The 22,514-nt window shown below is 40.5% G+C and overlaps 1 protein-coding gene across 1 annotated transcript; it reads left to right on the top strand.

Annotated features, from left to right (window-relative positions):
• Positions 1–439: 439 nt before the first annotated feature.
• bace1 (beta-secretase 1) lies at positions 440–21,606 on the top strand. Its single transcript, XM_017691891.2, has 9 exons — positions 440–1,200; positions 8,998–9,086; positions 10,445–10,661; positions 11,787–11,924; positions 12,054–12,188; positions 12,758–12,859; positions 13,390–13,539; positions 16,893–17,064; positions 20,038–21,606. The coding sequence occupies exons 1-9, from the start codon at positions 943–945 to the stop codon at positions 20,280–20,282; spliced, it is 1,506 nt and encodes a 501-aa protein (XP_017547380.1). The 5' UTR covers positions 440–942; the 3' UTR covers positions 20,283–21,606.
• The last annotated feature ends 908 nt before the right edge of the window (positions 21,607–22,514 follow it).

Genomic DNA, 22,514 nt, shown 5'->3' with positions numbered 1-22,514 from the left:
CAGTTGGCTGATGGTTCTGAATTCAATACCGGCCAGTAATTTGGGTGGTCCGAGGGTGGGCCAGCAGTAGCAAACAGTCAGCGGGGTGCAAACCTCATCAAGCTAGAGGACCAATATATGCTTGCTACCTGGGCTGGTGTGTTATTGTGATACCAATCCTTAATATGACAACATATATGTTTTTTTTCATATTATAGAAAATTTTAAAGCTGAATTATGAAGACATGTCTAAAAATGTGAGATTCCCCTTTTTTGCACTTTTCAGGATGTATTTACTTCGAATCATTCCTTTATCCAATGTCTAATAAGTGTGGTGCATGTTTTATTGAGCAAAAGTGCAACAATCCTGATTAACTTATTCAACATAGCTGTTTGGAAAGACTCGCGAATCGGTTCGATCAATTCATTTCAAAGGATCCGGTTCAGAAGAGTGATTCGTTGAGGGCTTCGCTGGGCTGCTGCGGGGGGAAAGATGGAGGAGGCAGGAGGTGTTTAGGGAGAGGAGAGATGCGGATTATGGCCGCACGGGAGAAAAGGAGCGATAAACGGGAATAAATAGAGCAAACCGAAGGCTGGCTTCGCTCGAGAGAGAGGGAGAGAGATTGGAGGAAAACCGAACTAGACGGGTACGGAGCTGCTCTTCAACGCCGGGCGTGATTGCTGGCAGGATTCGGTGGTAAAATCTGGATTATTTCTTAAAAATATTAATATTAGTCCCATTTTTTGGCGGTGCGTGACCTGTTATTAAATATAATAGCCATAAAGAGAAGGAGAGGAAAACGCGGATGACCACTGTAATGACCACTGCTGAATGTCAACAGGAATGTTTAAAATATATACTTTGATTTGTTTAAACCGTGGGATTTCATTACAATGAGCGCTGAATGAGGAGAAGCTGGGCGTCCAGGACCTGAAGGAAACCCTCGAGTGCTTAAAGAAAAGATGGAAACAGCTGCTCATGCTTTGCTCCTGTTTTGCTGGACCGTGCTGGCCGTGCTGGCCGCCTCAGTGCCCGGCTGTGGGGCCGGGGGGCTCCGTGTTGCCCTCCTGCATCCTGCCCGCCGGCCAAGCCAGCAGGGAGCGCCGAGGAGGCGCAGGGCCGCCAGGAGCGTGACCTTCGTGGACATGATCGACAACCTGCGCGGCAAGTCCGGCCAGGGCTACTACGTGGAGATGGCGGTGGGCACGCCTCCTCAGAAGGTGAGATTTAAGGGGGGTGGGGGGGGGGGCACGCCCATTGGCTTTAAAGGGAACAGTGACAGTTAAAGGGCCCATACCCTACATTCTTACTGTGTTTTATCTGTGACGTTTGTGTGGTTTTATGTACCACACAGTCTTAAAAAAAGACGGTTCTTCAAAGGTTCTTTAGTAAAGACAGTTGTCCTCTATAGAACCATTAACACCATTTTGTGCTAAATTGGTTCTTTGCGTGGTTCTTCAGAGTGATGGAGAATGTTTTGTATACGGTTCTATATAGAATCATTTCTGAAAATGGTTCTAGATAGCACCAAAATGGGTTCTGCTTTATAGAACACATTAGCATGGTGGAGTGGTTCTTCAGATTGATGGAGAATGTTTTTATACAGTTCTATATAGAATCTTTTCTGAAAATGGTTTAAAAGCTCTTAAAAATGTAACAGCGGTGTTAAAATGTTTTATGCTGTTAAGGAAAAGTTCATATTCCTTTACATTAAATGTTATTAAATAGGTATTTATAAACTATGATTTTGCTAAAACATTCCATATCAACCCATTCATTTTGGACTCGCTCAGATAGACCTGCTTCTGTGGTGTAGTTTGCAAGATGCTTATTGTTGGCGTTTTACCTGTTAGCTACCAGGGATGAAACTACTTAAAGCAGACCTGCACCAAGATTCGATTGAGCTCTCTTTGAACGCTCTTTCAACACGTTTACCTAGTCAAATTCATCCCCTTGGGGAAGGGGTCCGAAGCACAGCCCACATTAAAAACATTTTCTCTGCACGTTGTGTGCGATAACACATTTCCACCAGAGAGGTCTCCAAATCCCCAAGACTTACATAGTGCAGCTTTATGTAATTATCCTTAAGTACATTAGTATTATTTCTGGGAGGTTTATACTTTACTGAAGTAGTAATTAAATGTTTGTACCATTACTGTTACTCAAACATACTTTTTGTTCCTCACATATTAATTTAGACCTCCATATTAGCCCACTCATTAAGGCTGAGCAACCCCCCCCCCAGGCATTTCTTCTTTTGTATCAAGTTCATATCGTTAAAAAATTAAACCACCTCTAACTATAATGATAGCTTTTATGTCAGTAGCCCCCATTACCAATACCTTGGTGCTAACGTAACATACGGTCGCAGCTGTAATCAGAATAAATGTAGTGAAGCTAATGGAAACCTTTCTGTGCTAAATATTGCTTTGTAATTACATGGTTATAACCACATCTCCAATTGCTAAAAAGTGCTTTATGTTATATTAGTGCAGTTGTTCTATTCTGCTGTTGGATTACTGGGCAGGTTTTTACAGCTCATTCAGTCGCATCCAGTATTTTCAAGATTTTTGACTTTTGGCGTCAGGGCCAGATTCATGGCCCTAACTCTAAGTTACGGTTCCCCACAGTACTACAATTGAAGTTCCTTTATTTTAGATGTAACACATTCAGACTGTGATATTTCTGCTTTTTTTACGCTGTAGTTTTTAATAAGTCATGTTGTTGGCTCTGTCAGATACAATATCGCTGCTGTCAGAACAAAACCTCGTATCTCCAAAATAGGAACTTTACAGGAGAAGGAAAAAACCTACTTTACTTTTAATGTACGTCAATTGAACCAGAGTTTTGTCCAGGTCATTTTGGGCCATTTCTTTCGGTCCATTCATCTTGAAATTTAAACACAATTTAAAGACCAACAGGCACTTTCAAATTATGTCAAAAACTGAAAAAGGTAAAAAATGGAGATACGAGGTTTTGTTTCAACAGAGATATTTTCCTGTACAGTGTTCAGATTGCACGTTAGAGATGCTCTGATCATGGTTTTTTACTCTTATTTCTTACAAATCGTTTGCCAGATTAGTGTTTTTAACCCGGAACTCACACTGTATGGGCTAAATAGCCCCATGAAACACATGTTTTTATTTGCCAAAGTCTCAATAGAAATGGCATGATTTACTCTTTATTGGGCCAAACTGGCATTTTACTTTCTTATGTGAAAAATTAGTTGCCTTTTTTAAGTAACATGAGTACTACATCAAACATAGGAGGCGACTGGCTGTTTTAGCACAGCGAGTCCTGTAAAATGATCATAATAAAACGATTGATTGCGTGTTTAGTCCGAGTCTGATTTTATTTATGGTGCATCCCCACCACACATGCCTTTAGATGCTTATCTAAAGTGATGTGCCTCAATTAAAACTGCTTCATTTTTAACTCTGGTGAAGGCGTCCTCACCCAAAACAGCCACAGTAGTCCAGTGCAAACCCATACAGACCCTGTATTCTTCAGAAGAGAAGGTCGTGTATGAGAAGGGCTGGTCTCTCTGCAGCTGTGCAGCAGAACACGGCCTGGCACGAGGAATACTAACAAGCCATTACGTAACAGACAGCCTGTAAACAACAACAACCAGTGTACAGTATGTCCTTTTATGACATCATTTTATTGATTTGTTTATTTTTTACATTTGTTTTACCGATTGGTCTCGAATTGTGTTCTCCCATTAGCTGCACTCTTACAGAAGTTTGTTCTTCAGGGATTCTTCAGTAAAGACAAGGATTCTATATAGAACCATTAACACTCAATGAACCGTTTGCATGCTTAAATGGTTCTTTGCAAGGTGAACGAAGAATTCTTCAGATTGAAGAAGAATATGTTGTTTATTGGTGCTGTCGGAAGAAAACCTTGAATCTCCAAAACAGCAACTTTACAGGAGAAGGAAAAAACACTTTTACTTTTAATGTACGTCAAAGGAACCAAAGATTTTTCAGAGCCATTTTCGGCCGTTTCTTTTAGTCCATTCGTCATGAAACTTATACACAATGTAAAGAGCAACAGGCGTTTTCCAATTATGTCAAAAACTGAAAAATGGCAAAAATGGAGATACAAGCTTTACGAACACATGAGGTTTTCTTCCGCAGACAGGGTTGGGATAGCTACTGAGAAATTAGTAGTTAGCTGCTTTGTAGCTACTGTCTCCACATTTGTAGCTGCTACAATTTAGATACTTTTCCAGAAGGAGTCGTAGCTACTTTTTAGCTACTTTTTGAAAAGTAGTGCACTCATTTTTAGCTACTTTCAAAGTGTGATTGTCAGAATGTTTGTTTGTGAATCTCCACCTGAAACACCAAACAAGCCCAACTGACAGCGTGAACAAGACACTGCATTTAATCCTGTGCCAGAAAGAAACACACAATTGAAAAGCTGCAAATATGCAAGATCAACAAAAAGTGTAACAACCATACTTACACACCCAAAGGCGTGATATCCAACTAAAATGTAGACTAAGTAATCCAAAGTCAGTCATTCCAGGTTTTCCTAACAAAAATCAACAAAAATGACAAAACAAACCAGAGAATTTTGTGCAAAGCATCGTCAACTGATTAAATAAAACATTTCAGCAAGATACACTGATCAGTCATAACTATATTTTTACGCTCATTGTCCATTTTGTAGGATGTAGGCAAGATGAAGCATGAGACCAAAGAAACCCACAAAAATGAGAATTTTCTCTGTTAAACAGTTACGATAATCATTATATTTTCTTAGTTTAGTGTTGTTTCAATGTATTATTGGTCATTTTCTTCATAGTTAAGGTAATGTCTCAGTAGCTAGCTAACTAACTTTCTCGTTCCACCTTAAATAGTCCAGCAGTTCTGATGTCTGAAGTGCCAGAATGTGACTGCTGCTCCATTTAAGGTAGAACGGGAAAATTCGAGCAAGAAGCTGGTGAATATCAGCTTTATATCAAATAAGAATTAGGGGTGGGTGATAATAAATAACTGCCCCCCTCTTTGAAGGCATATGATGCCCTAAATGTAATTAAAGCCCAGCAGTGAGGAGCTGAACTTTACCCTCCTCTGCGGTCACTGCAGACGGGCAGGGTCACCTATAGAGCAGCACTAGTAGCTGTTAATGAAGGAAAGGCTTATTATTCAGTAACTACAGGGACTTCAGTGCAAACTGGCTGAGCTATTCTTAGGTTATAGAAGTGTGTAATGAAACTTTGGGCCTGCTAGTTGGCCCGGGTCATTTAAGGGGTTAAAATGTGCAGAGGTGTGTTCTCTGGAGAGGGAGAGAGCGAAAGGACAGTTAGGGTGCCTTGGTCTTCCGGCCCCAGATGGCTGTGGCATCACTGGGGATTGAACTAACAGCCTCCCGACGATAGGGCCATACTGTTCTTTTCTCTTTTGCAAATGTTGAGTAAAAGAATAATTGTGCTTATAGTTCTTGTTGCCACCCACCTTTTCACATAGCATTCCCAAAGCTGGAATGAAGCTGGAGAGCTTTTCCGAACCCGAGTGATGTGAAAACGAGTGAACAGAAAATCCCAAGAATTGCGTGGCTGATTTCCAGGATTTGTAGGTGCACAGATTGGAGAAAGCCACAGGAAGTGTATGAGTGTGGTCGGCTGCCAGAGTGGCAGGATGCAGGCTGCTGGCCCGGATTTAGCGGGCAGAAAGGGCAGGAAGCCTGAGGGAAGGATCAATGACCAGAGTAGTCACTGAGAGGCAGAGACACGAGCGGAGTCAGCAGTATTTGATGTGTTTGGAGGGGGGGAGAGACAGCATCGGAAAAGCTTCAGCAGAAAACTACAATATTAAAATACTGTACACAACTGTCTAAAAGTAGCTAATGAGTGAGTTCAGCTACTTTAAGGTCACCCGTTGCTGACACATCTTATATAATCTCCACTGAAAAGCACTGACCAATAGAACTGGACGCTCTGGAGCAGCTGTGCATGAGCCTAAGCTCACCGTGCCCAATGCCAAGCATGGCTTAGTGCAGTGGGGTTCCATCAAACATTGTATTTTATGGCTTCATGTCTGTGCTTTTAATATGCTGTAAAGTGTATCAGAATGCAAGGCAAGTTTATTTATACCGTGCCTTTTATTTAAAGTGTTTACAGAGTCAGAAAATACAGAGTTGTTTAGAAAAATCAAGTAAACGAGAATAGAAAAAACACATTTAAAACAACATTAAACGTATGATTAAAACACAATTAAAACTACATATAAAAGAAAAAATCATTAAATTAACCTTTTTTAACTCCTTGGAACCACTGGAGGCTCCAAAATGCACTTTGTCATATTCTTTACTTCATAACTTTCATATTTCATAAGCTACATTCAGAAGCTAGGTGTCGTATGAGGCTGTAACTCTTCTTTCCAGTCAAACAGATGGTGATGTCATTTTTAACCCTTATAATAAAAGAAGCTGAACTCACAGAGCATCTGAGATTTTTGGCTTTCAGCAGTAAATTGTAACTATATAGTGATATGTGTAGATCATAAATCACATGTTCTATTCATTTGAGGGGAATTTCCATTTATTTCATGCCGTTACTGAAAAATTTGCCTTAAGATTTGGTCATGTAAATTCAGTTTTAGAGGTATTAAAAATCAAATTAGAAATTAAAATGGGACAGTTAGAAAATCAGGTTAAAAACAGTTCAATTTGGATTTAAAAAGTGCTGTTACAGAAGAAAAGGGGCTGGAAATGCTAACAGTGTTTACACTGAGCTGAAAGCTGCTCAGCTGAATCAGCTGAAGCTGTTTGGTTGTCTTTTTTGGGAGTCCAGTTAGGAGATCATTACAGTGATCAACCCTGCTAGAAATACAGGTGTGAATGAGTTTCTCCAGCTCTGCTTTAGTCAGAGCATCTCTGATCTTGTTGATGTTCTTAAAGTGATAAAAAGCTGATTTAGTAACTGCTTTGACACGAATGATAAAACTAAGATCAGAGTCCGTTAGTATACCAGGGTTACGGGCTAGTTTTTAAGATTTTAGGGCTCTGTAATCCAGATAGGCAGCCAGTCTGGTCCTCTCACTGCTATTCCCACTATCACAATAAGTAGTAACAGAATCGCATTAATAGTATTTCATCCACATCGTGCAGCTGTAGCTGAATGGATGATTGAAAATGCACTGATTCAACATTACATTGAGATTTCCGCAGGCAAGAGTGGGGTGGAGTAAGGAGCGCACCATTCAGCTACTACTGTCTGAGTGGAGGCTGCTGCCTATCACATCTCTCTCTTTCTCTCTCTCTTTTTCTGGTTGTGTATCACATTTTGCGCAGTCAGTGAGTCTAGCAAGCAGGCGGGCTGTCTCTGGTGGCGTGCAGGAGGATGATCAATAATACATCTGATCTTTAAATACCCTTGCTTGGAGCCTGGAGTTGGACAAGGACAGTCACTGTGAAAGACACCCCAAATACAGATTTCACACACAGTAAAGGGAATTCCACGGATTTCTCAAAATTCTCTGCATAGTTCAGTGTGTGATGTAAACAGAGAGCTTCAGAGCGGTTTGGTGTGAAATGGTTCAGATGTCTTCACAGTGGTGGTGATAGGAACCAGGGGTCGCCATGACTACAACACAGATATGGACATTTTATTTACTATCCAGAACCACCAGAGAACCTACACGAGTCTTCTGAGTTTATATGGAATGTTGATGATGGCTAGATAGAGGATATTATGAAACAATACATTTTTAGGGGGATTATTTTAGCTCACAACACCCTGCCGATATCCCTCCACCATGAATAGATTTTAAAATATGTTATAGGCTCAAAAACCATAATCATAAAACAGTGTCTCAGACATCAGGCACACACACACACACACACACACACACACTCTAAGCTGCTTATCCTTCTGATTTGTGGTGGGGGCGTTGCTGGAGCCTATCCCAGCAGTCATTGGGAGGAAGGCAGGAAACACCCTGGACAGGTTGCCAGTCCATTGCAGGGCAAGACATCAGGCAGTGAATTCATAAACATTTCATGTAGGAACTTTCTGTGAGGGGGCTTTTAGAGGTGGACGTCTGGTTCCTATCACCACCACTGTGAACAGCTCGGTAAGTTTCTCTAGAACAGAGCGTTTCACACCAAACCGCCACGACTGTGGTGTATTATTCCTGGATGATATATTGTCTATATGTTGTTTTTCAATTTTCCTGATGTATTTGATTGATAATGAGCACTACACCCTTTATATCCGTTATTAAATGTCCATAAAAGTGTAATGTTCCTGTTGCCAAGCAGTTTGTTTTTATTTTTTGTTTTTGTTCTATTTTCTGTACTCATGATATCTAGAACGTGACAGTTATCATCAGTGAGAGTCGTTTTACTGGGAGCTTCAGATTGCTGTTTAAAAACGGTTTAAAATCTATAAAGAAAACTGGATAAACAGTAAGTTTTCTTTCCTCAAATGAGTTTCTGTTTGATTATTGATTATAGCACAGCACAATATTTCCCTTCTAAACAAGTTATGACAGGTAACGTCAATAACTTTATTAATGCTGCGTTAAATATCATCTGACACATTTGTAAAACGTTCTGATATTGAATGTTTCCAGTTTGGACCAGTAGTTACTGCCCAGTAGAGCTGGGCAGTATGATGATATTCATCATCATGATAAATTAAATCACAATATATCACATGGTTTTCTGAGCAAAATGTGGATTACAGTATTTAAAACATTTCCAACTTGCATGTTTGATTAAAATCGGAGCATCGTTGGTCCTGTTTAATTGGATGTAGTGCAGTGTGTAAAATGTTGAATACTTGGATTAATATTTTTTGATAGTTTTTTTTAAAATGACATATCATGTATTGTAAAAAGCTTCTGGAAGTATTGTAATATTATATGTTACACCTCTACCCAACACTGAGAGGAGCTGTGGGTGAAACAAGGAGCACTTTTTTAGATGAAAAACCAAACATTTTGTAAGCTGCTGCCAAAAATAATGTCTACAATTAATCAGAATTGATTTATGTGCTTGTGTTGCAGTTGAACATCCTGGTGGACACAGGGAGCAGTAATTTCGCAGTAGGAGCTGCAGCTCATCCATTTCTGCGCAGATACTACCATCGTTCTCTGTAAGTACCGCCTGAGAAACAGCCTGCTGTTGACAGAAAGGTCACAGTTGTGAAAGTAAATTGCCACTTTGTGCCGTAATGTGGCTTTTTCCTCTTTACGTGAAGCACAGTTGAAGTAGATGAGCTGCCCAGTCAATGATATCTCCTTTCTTTTTCTGCACAGTGTTAAAAATACCCTTTTAATTTGGTGTGCCTGCTTTGCTTGAGCAATACCAAGAGCCTGGCCACTTCCTATTTCCCCCATTATATCAAAAACAGGCCTGCTAAACAGCAGAGGGCACCCACGAGTGAATCCTCAATGAATGGGAGGGAATAGAGCTCAACAGCTAAAAACGAAGTTAAAATAGTTTCTAATCACTCGCCCAGAGCTTTCCTTTAATTTTAGAAAGTAGAAGGAAGTATTTCACTAAAAAAGCAGAGAAAACTCACCTGTATGTTTCCTTTTTTCTACAGTGGGTTTTGGGCACCAGGAGGCGGGCTTTACTGCTAGATGATTGATTGGTGAGCGGAGCAGCTCATTGGCTGTTCGCGCTCACTGACATCATGAAAGTACATGAGGCTCCGGTTTAAACTCCTATAACTCAAGTTTAAACTGATGAATGATAAATGATTTTACATTAAAACTGTTTAAGCGTTTATAAACTATGATTTTGCTCAAATGCTCCATATCAACTCATTCATTTTGTACTTGCTCGGGAGCGCCCTCTAGTGTTTGAGAAACCCGAAAGACACTGCAGATTGGGAATTCTCCTCTCTATAAGTTCTCTGGCAATACACAGCCAAGAGCAGCTCTGTGGTCAGAAACTGAACACTAATGAAGGGCTAGCAGACGGCTAACAAAACCTGATGACCTACAGTCTCTAATTGTGCACCAGCAAGGTGAAACTATGAGAGAGGGGTCTCTGATGAAGTGGCAAATGAATATCATCACTGTCAGAACGAAACCTCTTCTATGTATCTTATATCTTAAACGTTAGCTGACTTTGTCACTACAGTGTGGCGCCTTACGCTGCAATTTTACAGCACTGCTGCCACCATCAGGTGAAAGGAAAAACTGCATCGTACCCACTTATAACACACTCAACATTATAACAAGCGATGGGCCAAGTAAAATTAGTCCACAGGCCACATTTGGCCCTGAAGCCAGACTTTCCCTTTTTTCCATGATAAAGGATGCTGGGCATGACACATGTTGTAACCCATGTTGTTAAATCAGTGCTACATTATAATTAATTCTTCTGTTAGAGAAATAAAATGTATTTTTCATTATACATCGTTTTCATTAGATCCTAAAAAGTCACTACCCATAGTCAGTTCCTGTAATATTCTGTTGTGCTGGGATGTTTATTTTCCGACAGGTCCACATCGTACAGGGATCTGGGCCGGAGCGTGTATGTGCCGTATACGCAGGGCCGCTGGGAGGGGGAGCTGGGGACCGATCTGGTGTCGGTGCCTCACGGCCCCAATGTGTCGCTGCGCGCCAACATCGCCGCCATCACCCAGTCAGACCGCTTCTTCATCAACGGCTCCAACTGGGAGGGCATCCTGGGGCTGGCCTACGCTGAAATAGCCAGGGTCAGTCAGACAGCTCAGAGCACTGTCAGCCCAGAGCGCCTTAATCTGTATAAATGTATATTTATTTATTGTTCTTTTCTTTTCTATTCTATTTTTCATCTACTGTGCCCTTCACTTTTATTCTCTTCTCTTCTCTTCTCTTCTCTTCTCTTCTCTTCTCTTCTCTTTCTTTTTTTTTCTTGTCAATTCTCTTTTTATCTCTTATGTTTTGGTCTTTTCACTTCTCTTTTTCATCTCTTGTCTCTTTTCTTTCGTCTCTTCTCTTTTTATATTTTCTTGTTGTCTTTTTGCCTCTTATCCTCTCTTTTTGTCTCTTTTTTTGTTCTCTTCTCGCTTTATCTCTTCTTTTCTCGTTTTATCTTTTCTCCTCTCTTCTCTTCTCATTTTATCTCTTCTCTTTTTGTTTTATCTCTTCTCGTTTTATTTCTTCTCTTCTTTTTTATCTCTTCTTGTTTTATCTCTTCTCTTCTCGTTTTATCTCTTCTTTTTGTTTTATCTCTTCTCGTTTTATCCCTTCTCTTCTCGTTTTGTCTCTTCTCTTCTCGTTTTATCTCCTCTCTTCTCGTTTTGTCTCTTCTCTTTTTGTTTTATCTCTTCTCGTTTTATCTCTTCTCTTCTTTTTTATCTCTTCTCGTTTTATCTCTTCTCTTCTTGTTTTATCTCTTCTCTTCTCGTTTTATCTCTTCTTTTTGTTTTATCTCTTCTCGTTTTATCTCTTCTCTTCGTGTTTTATCTCTTTTCGTTTTCTCTCCTCTTTTCTCTTCTTGTTTTATCTCTTCTCGTTTTATCTCCTTTCTTCTCTTCTTGTTTTATCTCTTCTCATTTTATTCCTTCTCTTCTCTTCTTGTTTTATCTCTTCTCTTCTCATTTTATCTCTTCTCTTCACTTGTTGTATCTCTTCTCTTCTCGTTCTATGTCCTCTCTTCTCTTCTTGTTTTATCTCTTCTCTTCTCTTCTTGTTTTATCTGTTCTCTTCTCGTTTTATCTCTTCTCTTCGTTTGATCTCTTCTCTTCTTGTTTTATTTCTTCTCTTCTCTTCTCTTCTTGTTTTATTTCTTCACTTGTCTTCTCCTTTTATTTCATTTCTTCTCTTCTCATTTTATCTCTTCTCTCCTCTTCTCTCAGCCTGATGAGACCCTCGAGCCCTTCTTTGATTCTCTGGTGAGGCAGACCAACGTGCCCAACCTCTTCTCCCTGCAGCTGTGTGGAGCCGGCTTCACCCAGAACTACAGCCTGGGCAGTGCAACTGTAGGGGGCAGTATGGTACGAGGACATTATCTAGCACAGAGCATATGACTTAGTGATGTGTTCCTGTGACAGATGTAAGTTTATATGTAAGTTTGGTGATATTGAGTGGTGGAAGCTGAGGATGATATGCTGTGATTCTTACAGATCATTGGAGGGATTGACCCGTCCCTTTACGTAGGAGAAGTGTGGTACACTCCAATACGCAGAGAGTGGTACTATGAGGTCATCATTGTGCGCATTGAAGTTAATGGACAGGATCTCAATATGGATTGTAAAGAGGTATGAAAGTGAGAGAGCTTTTTTCTATTATTATTATTATTATTTTCTATAATTTTTTCTGCTCATCCAGCATTTCTTCTGAAATCAAGGTTATTCCTGTAATATCTCCTGTTCTAGTTCATAGGAGCATTTATTAAGGTCTTTATGGAATAATATTTCCTATTCTAGTTTATTGGACCGTTTATTGAGGTCTTTATGGAATAATATCTCCTATTCTAGTTTATTGGACCGTTTATTGAGGTCTTTATGGAATAATATCTCCTATTCTAGGAGTATTTAATAGGGTCATTAATGGACTGATATCTCACATTCAAGCATATAGGAGCACTTAATTGAGGTGTTCATGGACTAATACCCCCTAACATAGTTCATAGGTGTATTTTCAGAGGTGTGTATGGACTAATATCTCCTATTCTAGCATATTGGAACATTTACTGAAGGTGTTTATGAACTAATACCTCCTATTCTCACGACTTGCTTTGTTATTTTGACAGCAATGTGACCGAATGAACAGGATGCTATGAGTTGTAACGAGTGTAATATCATCTCTCTGCATCCGTCTTTGACAGTACAACTATGATAAAAGCATCGTGGACAGTGGCACCACAAACCTCCGACTTCCTCGCAAAGTGTTCCAGGCAGCTGTAAAGGCCATTGAAGCAGCTTCTTCGGTCAGTATCTTTTCGTTCTTGGCCTTTGCTCCTCTCCTCTCACTGCCAGTGACAGAGAAAAACGAGATTCCTTTTAAGCTTTGCAGCTTCAGCACTTCGGTGTGGTCCCCAGGTAGTGTCTTGTCGCTGTTTTATTCTTCCTCTGGTCTTTTCTGGAGGTTGCAGTTCTAAAGTAGGCCGTAACTGGGTCATCAAGTAGTTCACCCATATTTATACAACCGTATAAGTTGTGCTCCGCCTGTAGTGAGGTTTCCGTTTATGTGTTTCCATGTGAATTCTTCTCATCGAATAAAAGAGACAGACAAAAATTAAATGAAGTCTATAAACTCTTCTTGGCTAATCAGCTATGTTTTGGGTAAGGAGTGTAAAAGTGTGCGCATTTGATTTTTCACCAAAATATCACTTTAATACTGGGAGAAAACAGCTCCCGACATTATTGGTGAACTTTATTCAAAGTCTTTGCAAGTCCTTATTCGTCCTTCACTCTGTCTGCTTCTCTCTCTCTCTCTCTCTCTCTCTGTGTTGTGCAGACAGAGCAGTTTCCCTCTGGTTTTTGGCTGGGGGAGCAGTTGGTGTGCTGGCAGGCTGGCACCACCCCCTGGCACATCTTCCCCGTCATCTCTCTCTACCTGATGAGTGAGAATCGCAACCAATCCTTCCGCATCTCTATCCTGCCCCAGGTGCGTCTGCCTCTTTTTACACTTTTTCAGACTGTATGTAAATCCAGTAATACACTATATTGCCAAAAGTATTCAGCCACCCAGCCAAATCATTGAATCCAGGTGTTCCAATCACTTCCATGGCCACAGGTGTATAAAGCCGAGCCCCTAGGCCTGCAGACTGCTTCTACAGACATTAGTGAAAGAATGGGTCGCTCTCAGGAGCTCAGTGAATTCCAGCGTGGTACCGTGATCGGACGCCACCTGTGCAGCAAGTCCAGTCGTGAAAGTCATGAGTCTGGGTTTGGCGGTTGCCAAAGTATAAAGTTTGGTGGAGGGGGGATCATGGTGTGAGGTTGTTTTTCAGGAGTTGGGCTCGGCCCCTTAGTTCCAGTGAAAGGAACTCTTAAAGCTTCAGCATTAAGATTTTGGACAATTTTATGCTCCCAACTTTGTGGGAACAGTTTGGGGACGGCCCCTTCCTGTTCCAACATGACTGCACACCAGTGCAAAAAGCAGGTCCATAAAGACACGGATGAGCCAGTTTGGTGTGGAAGAACTTGACTGGCCTGCACAGAGTCCTGACCTCAACCCCATAGAACACCTTTGGGATGAATTAGAGTGGAGACTGTGAGCCAGGCCTTCTCGTCCAACATCAGCGTCTGACCTCACAAATGTGCTTCTGGAAGAACGGTCAAAAATTCCCATAAACACTCCTAACCCTTGTGGAAAGCCTTCCCAGAAGAGCTGAAGCTGTTATAGCTGCAAAGGGTGGGCTGACATCATATTAAACCCTATGGATTAAGAATGGGATGTCACTCAAGTTCATATGCGAGCGAAATATATATACTTTTGGAAATATAGTGTATGTACGCAGCACATGTATTACTTCTATGTTTTTACATATATGCAATTACATTTCATCACTGTCAGAGCAAAATCTCTAATCTGCTGTATCTCTAGAAATGTCACTTTACAGGAGGAAGAAAAAAATTTCTACACTTTTATTAAAAGTTTATGGAGAAATTATTTATTCCATAAATATATGAATTATATTTGGACCGTTCCAATCGGCCCATTTGTCATGAAAATTTGACACAATGTAAACTTCAGCTGGCAATTTCAAACAATGTAAAAAAAAAGACCAAAATTGAGAAACAAAGTCTCGCAACTGTACATATTATTAGACCATATATAATACAAATGGGACATATTATTATATGTAGGTACTTGGACATAAACAATACATATGGGGCATGCTTTTATTACATATGCATACATAAATACATATGTACATATTGGGTATATTATTAAAACATATTGATACTTTTGAAAAGAATCACACATGATGTGTAATGGAAAACACATTTGTATTTCTCTAATAAAGACGGTATTAATTATGATGCAACATTAATGTTAACAGTTTTAAAGGTCACTCCTAACAACATATATCATAAAATAAGACATTTCTTCAAAGTGGTCTGTAATAGGGGTGGTCTTTAGGCAGCTCATGATTCGATTTGATTATGATTCAGAGGCTGTGATGTGATGACTTGTTTGCATTTATCAGCACCTTTCCTGGTTTCCTGGTACGTTAAACTTGCAATGAGACGCTGTCAAACACTAAAAAGTTGCGAAGATGAAGTCACTTCTCTTTCGAATTTCCCCGTTCCACCTTAAACAGTGCCACATTTACATTCGGTCGCCTCAGGCAGAATTTTAGGTGGAATGGGGAAAAAAAAAAGCGACTTCAGCCTCATAAAACAGTCGAACGTTGAGAGACATTTTACAATAAACTGATCTAGGAAAAGTTTTCTGGTGGAGACGTGAGGAAAGCGGCTACAGCTGAAGCGTAAAGCAGAGCAAAGTAAATCTGTGTTGTTTAGCCCATACTAGGACATCAGCACATACTGAGACATACTGCGCATTAAATGTTCCCAAGGTGGTTTGATTTTTGTTGAAAGGACAAAATGGCTCTTCTTAACATTCATGTTGTGACTCCTGAACTAATCCGGCTTTAATGCAGAGCTGGTCGGATTTCTCGCTCTTCCAGTAGTGTTTTTGTTATGTGCCGCCACAGACTGTCTGGGCGCTGCACTTACCTCTGTCCGCCCTTTGCGTTCCGTCAACATTACGTTATAAATTAAATATTTAGAAAATTGATTTTTGACATTTGTGAATCAATTGTGATTGTGAATCGTCCACATCGCGATGCATCTAAGAATTGATTTGTCCCCCCAAATGCTAGTCTGTAATGTGTTTTGGAACACACACACACACACACACACACACACACACACACACACACACACACACATACACACACATATACACTCAAAAAAATTTCTTGGGTCCATATTTTTCCTTGACACCTTCACAGCCACCACTGAGACTTGTTCATATCATCAATTACATCATGAGCACAATTTACTGAGCACTGATTGGTCAAACCAGGAGCTGCTTTTTAACTACATATAATACTGGGCTTCCTCGAGGAGAGGCTTGGAGATGGTTAAATCCATAAAATCACTATTATATATATATATATATATATATATATATATCCATCCATCCATCCATCCATTTTCTAAGCCGCTTCTCCGTCAGGGTCGCGGGGGGGTGCTGGAGCCTATCCCAGCAGTCTTCGGGCGGAAGGCAGGATACACCCTGGACAGGTCGCCAGTCCATCGCAGGGCAGACAGACAGACACAGACAGTCACTCACACACTCACACCTAGGGGCAATTTAGCATGTCCAGTTGGCCTGACTGCATGTCTTTGGACTGTGGGAGGAAACCGGAGAACCCAGAGGAAACCCACGTAGACACGGGGAGAACATGCAAACTCCACACAGAGAGGACCCCGGTCACCCGGCCGGGGAACCGAACCTAGGCCCTCCTTGCTGTGAGGCGACAGTGCTACCCACCACACCACCGTGCCGCCATATATATATATATATATATATATATATATATATATATATATATATATATATATATATATATATATATATATATATATATATATATATATATATATATATATATATATATATATATTTCACATAGGCCATATTATTATATTATATACAGGGTATTGGATGGAGCTTCATCACTCCAGAGAAAACAGCTCCACTGCTCCACAGGGGGCGTTTATACCCCCCTAGCCCATGTTTAGCATTGGGCATGGAGATCTTATCTTTTAGAGCATCTCATTCTGTCGGTCAGTGCAATGGAGATTCAGGTCAGCAATGAGTGACCTTAAAGTAACTGAATTCACTCATTAGAAGGGATGTCCAGATACTTTTGGACAGTGTATGTCTTGGTGTTTGTTGAGCTAACGTGTGCTCCGTGTCTCGCCCTCTGCTCTCCGCAGCAATATCTACGGCCTGTAGAGGACGTAGCCTCAGCGCAGGAAGACTGCTACAAATTTGCCGTGTCTCAGTCCAGCACCGGCACCGTCATGGGCGCCGTCATCATGGAGGGCTTCTACGTCGTGTTCGACCGCGAACGCAAACGCATCGGCTTTGCTGTCAGCACATGTCACGGTACCGAAGAGACAGATCATCTTAATTTTCGTTTCAGGCATATTTTGATTTCACACGCAGTTCAGTTCAGTTTTATGGGAGATCTTCAGAAAGTTGTTCTATTGGGAAACATAGGACTCACAGTTACTCTGATCCCATTAACTAATTCAGATTGAGGGCAGCTCTTTGAGGGCATGCTCGTGTACTGGACAGTGGTGGACAAAGTACACAAATCATGTACTTGAGTTAAAGTCGAGACACCCAAGATAAAATATTCCTCCGGTAAAAGTAGAAGTTCCTCCCTTTAGACCTCCACTGGAGTAAAAGTACTGAAGTATTTACCTTCAAATGTACTTAAGTATAAAGTAAAAGTACTAAAAGAGGAATTCTGGCTCTGATGTCCTGTTATCATTTTTATAACCAGACTGGCTTCATGAACTCATTTCAGGTGAAAGTCCTCCAGCGTCTCTCTTGGTAAACCAGTCTTTTAATAGAAGGTCATTAATTAGTGACGCTGACGTCTATTAAAATGATCAGAAGCACAAAACACTGAAGGTAAACAGTTTCCATCAGGGAGAACCGAGTGGCTCTGAAATCACTTTTTACACACAAGCAAAGTTTCAGTTTCAGATTTATTTACAACTTAGTTCCAAGTTTAAGTTGAATAAAAACTGGCTTTAAACTCAGGATCACAGATGAGCTCCTTTACTATGTTGATCTGTAGGCGTCTGTTCATAAACATAAACCAGCCCAAACTCATTTACTATAAAATGAAATGGTGTTTGTAGAAATTCAGAAAAAAGCCGCGAAATTCAGAAAAAAGCCGCGTCAGTCTCGACTGCATATGTGGACATATTTCTATATTGAGCTCTATTTACACAAAGTTAGGTTAGTTCATCATTTATGTTGAACAGACTCTCCCAAAGTTTTACGCTGCTGCGCTGACGTTGAACCGCGTGCTGCACTGGGTCGGTATGACCAACAGGTCAAAACCAGCTCTAAACAAAGTGACCGCTGGGCCCTGATTGGTGCTCTGGCTTTGCGCTTCTTTCGTTTTGACATGTTACGTTTTTATACACACAGAAACCAAAAGGAACGACAGATTTCTCACAATGTAGGAGGAAAAAGTCGGATATTAGACTCTGAAATGTAGTGGAGTGAAAGGAAAAAGTTGCGAAAAATAGAAAAACCTCAGATCAGATACCAAAAAACTACTTGAGTACAGTAACGAACCACTGGTACTGAAGCTATTGCTGCTATTACCGGACTGAGACAGAACCACATAATCATTTTTTGGAAGTATCTCAGGCTCAAATGATCTGTTTTTTGATTATGACTAACTATCATTAACATTTTATCACCATTGCATATACTCTTAAAAAGATGGTGCTTAAAGGGTTCTTTAGTAAAGACAATGTGTTGTTGCTGCTGGATGCCTAAATTTCCTTCGGGATCAATAAAGTATCTATCTATCTATCTATCTATGGTTCTCTATAGAACCATGAACACTGAAAGAACCATATGCATGCTCAAATGTTTCTTTGCATGGTGAGATGGTTCTTCAGATGATAGAGAGTGCATTGTTTGTGGTTCTTTATAGGACCAAAAAGGGTTCTACTATTGTTAAAGTGTCAAGCTTGCAACAATAGAAGAACCCTTTTTAGTGCTATATAGAACCCTTTTCAAAAAGATTCTATGCCATTCATCTGAAGAACTATTTCACCAGGCAGTGTTCATGGCTCTGTAGAGAACCATTGTCTTTACTAAAGAACCCTAGAAGTACCATCTTCTGTAAGAGCGTAGTTGCAAAAATATATGCGTTATTTATTTATTTAGATGCTAAATAAATGCAGTTTACTTACAAATACCTGTCTAAATGGTAGTGTATGTCACGGTTGCTGACCAGAACATTCCTGAAAATCTTCCAGTTCTGAGAGTTGAGGTTTTGCCTGAACAATTTGCAGTGAATCGACCAATAGAAATGGTCCAAATTAGCAACAAAAACTTTTTTCCAATCAAAGTCTGAAGGGAATTCCACTGATGTTTCAAAATGTATGTATAATTAAATCAGTAAAACCTAAACTATGTCATTCAGAGTGGTTTGATGTGAACTGTTTCATTGTAGAGAAACTTACCAACACAAATAAAGACTTTTTACCATCTAGAACCACCAGTGAAGCTACACGTGTCTTCTGAGTTTATACAGAGAGATTCACTCGAAAGAGGCCCTGAAAATTCTGTAATAAGTCTTGCTGGGACGAAGCAATCTGAACCAAACCACGTGCAATGAGCTCCTCAGTATATGGAGCTTTGATCAAGCCATGATGGCCCTGAGTTGGAGCCATAAGGTAGGCAGACAGCAGCTTCTGAGTGCAGACCCCCGGACCCCTTCATGTGTCTGGCAGAAAGTAGAGGTCACTTCCAGCTTCACATGTAATGCAATCAATGACACATACGTCAAAATATGTACCATTTTTTTGGTTCAGATTGCTTCATCCTAACGGCAGTTGCAGAATATTCAAGGCCTCTTTTGAGCGAATCCCTGTATATGAAACGTTGATGATGATTAAACTGTAGAAAATCTGAAATAATTTTAAGATTTCTTTTTTTTTGGGGACTGTTTTGCCTCAAAAAGCCCTGCATTCATCCCTCCACTATGAATGTTCTTAAAAAATACGTTTTAGGCCAAAACGTTATCTCAAACATATAAAACAGTGTCTCAGTCATCAGGCAATTAATTTAGAAACGTTTTATGTCAGAACTGTCTGTGAGGAGCTTTTAGAGGTGGACGTCTGGTTCCTATCACCACCACTGTGAACAGTTCTGACTCCCTAAGTTTCTCTAGAACAGAGCGTTTCACACCAAACCATTATGCAGGAATTCTGAAAAATCGGTGGAGTTCCGCTTTGAGAGCAAGTCTACTGTAAAACTTCCACTTTTGAGAAAGAAGGTTTTTGTCAGGACAGTGATGATACATTAAACATGTCTCCCCAGTTCACGACGAGTTCCGCACGGCCTCGGTGGAGGGTCCCTTCCATGGTGTGGAGCTGGAGGACTGCGGCTACAACATCCCGCAGACGGACGAGTCCACGCTGATGACCATCGCCTACATCATGGCCGGAATCTGCGCCCTGTTCATGTTGCCGCTCTGCCTGATGGTGTGCCAGTGGCGCTTCGCCCGCTGTCTGCACCCGCTGGGCACCGGCAACTTCGCCGATGACATTTCTCTCCTGAAGTGAGCCAAACCTGCAGCGGGAAGCATGTCCATATGGCAAGAGGCCACCGTCTTGGTGACCACTGGTGGGGCCATCCCAATGCGGGATGACGGTGGTGGGTGGGGGAGTGGTGGTCAATGATGTAGTAGTGTATATAGTCGTACGTATTTACACGGCATGTCCTGTCGGACTGTCCTGAACTGGGGAGACTTTATAACCCTGTATGTGACGTTGGTCCCCCTTTAGTGTTTCAAGTGCAGGACCACCGTATGTAACATTCATGTATGCGTGTGTTGGTCTGGGAGTCCTCGGAGGATGTGTCGTCATTGTGTAGTATCCTGATGAGCCCGGGGTCTAAGCTTGTTTTGTTTATGTCTAGAATTGCTCCTATTATTAACTCTAAAGCTGTTATGTTTTGTCCTACACTCTTGAAGAGATGGTTCTTTAAGGGTTCTTTAGGAATGACAGTGGTGCTATATAGAACAATGAACACTCAAAAAAAAACATTTGTAGAAATAGTTGTTCAGATTAATGGAGAACCCGCAACCCTGACGGAGAAGCGGCTTGGAAAATGGATGGCTGGATGGATTAATGGAGAATGTCATTTATTTGGTTCTGTAGAGAACACTTTTGAAGATGGTTCTGTATAGCCCCAAAAAGGGTTCTGCAATTGTCATGATATCAAGCATAGTCAAATTACAATAGAACAACCCTTTTTGGTGCTATGTAGAACCATTTACAACACATTCTCCATCAATCCTAAGAATACAAAGAAAACTTTAAACATACAAATGGATCTTTGAGTGTTGATGATTCGATATGGATCCTTTATTTAATTATTTATCATTAAATAATGGTTCTATGTACATTATTATTTACCATTATTTAAGTGTACATACATTATTCCTCTGTGTCATTTTAATTATGAGGCTGTTAAGTAGTCGAAATAGGAATATTGCTACGTACACGATTCAAGCCAAAACAAATGAATCACAATACTACTGGCAACTTTACCAAAATACCCCATTCACAACAACAAACTTTGACCAGTGTTTAAAGACTGGGTGATATCTAAAAATGATTGCCTTGTTTAGTCCTTTAAACAAAAGTCAAACCACCTTAGGAGCCAAATTTTATATCTATTTAACCATCTTTGCTGTAAATATATCTCAGCATCTGCTAACGTGCTATTATAGGCTGACATATCTAAAGAAAGCCAGAGACTTACTTTGCTCTGCTGTAAGCTTCAGAATATATATAGCCGCTTTTCTCGCATCTCTGGCAGGAACGTTTTCCTCAAAAAAAGGACAGTATTTTGTAAAATGTCTATCAACGTTCAATTCTCACTCACCAGCTTCTTGTTCAACTTTTCCCATTCCACCTTAAATGGGGCCTGAATGTAACTGCTTCACCATTTAAGGTGGAATGGGAAACTTGAACTTGAACAAACTTGAACTGACTTCAGCTTTGTGACTTTATAGTGTTTAACAGTTTCTCGTTGCAGATTAAACCTATCTGTCAATCAGCTGGAGTGAATATAAACGCAAATAAGTCAGTTTGTCACCGAATTATTGATGTTCGTTTTAAATCTCTCTCTTTGTCTACTAGCTGGGTGTCTGTTGCTATGGTGACCAGTGCTCTGCGCTGATCTTCAGGGTTAAAGGGTGAATTAGCAGTTCTACATTAACTAGGTTGAACGATCAGCAGAACTTTAATTTACTTCAAAGGAGGATTCATTTATTTTTACCTAAACATCAGATCCTGCTGTGGAGCCACAACAGGGCAGTAAAAGAGCTGCAAGGTGCTGACCTCTGGACTGGATGTTTTTAGCATTAATGGAATCTTTAATGAAAGTCTAAGGTCATGTGATAATGGATAATCTCACACCTCTTTGTTAATGAACTATTCCAGCTCTCATTTCAAAGTTGTGACTATGTTGTGAGCTCCTCCTGGTGTGGGTTCACTGCTGTTTTTGGTCTTTAAAACAAAAAAGCGGGTTGCATGCTAATATCACCCTGCTGGAGAGCTTTGGGCTGCTATCTGTGGGCCAAAGTCATGTCCTCATGCTTTAGACCTAAAACAAAATGAAGTGTTTTCCACTGTTACAGTGGAAGCACCCTGAATTCATCATAGATGCCTAAAGATTAATGAGCCATAATGATCCATCGTTTTAACCACATAAACCCAACTTGCTTGCTTGTTTAATTCTATAGAACCAGAGCTTTCTGTGTGGTGCAGTGTTTCCAGACATATGCA

This window comes from Pygocentrus nattereri, chromosome 19 (assembly GCF_015220715.1).
Source record: "Pygocentrus nattereri isolate fPygNat1 chromosome 19, fPygNat1.pri, whole genome shotgun sequence".
In the NCBI taxonomy this organism is placed as follows: domain Eukaryota; kingdom Metazoa; phylum Chordata; class Actinopteri; order Characiformes; family Serrasalmidae; genus Pygocentrus; species Pygocentrus nattereri.
This window is presented reverse-complemented; position numbering and strand designations above follow the sequence as displayed.

Excerpts from the sequence above, each read along its gene's own strand:
- bace1 (XM_017691891.2), top strand. The coding sequence starts at position 943 with ATGGAAACAGCTGCTCATGCTTTGCTCCTGTTTTGCTGGACCGTGCTG. Across the intron at positions 10,662-11,786 it reads CCTACGCTGAAATAGCCAGG|CCTGATGAGACCCTCGAGCC; the intron begins GTCAGTCAGACA and ends CTCTTCTCTCAG. Across the intron at positions 17,065-20,037 it reads TGCTGTCAGCACATGTCACG|TTCACGACGAGTTCCGCACG; the intron begins GTACCGAAGAGA and ends ATGTCTCCCCAG.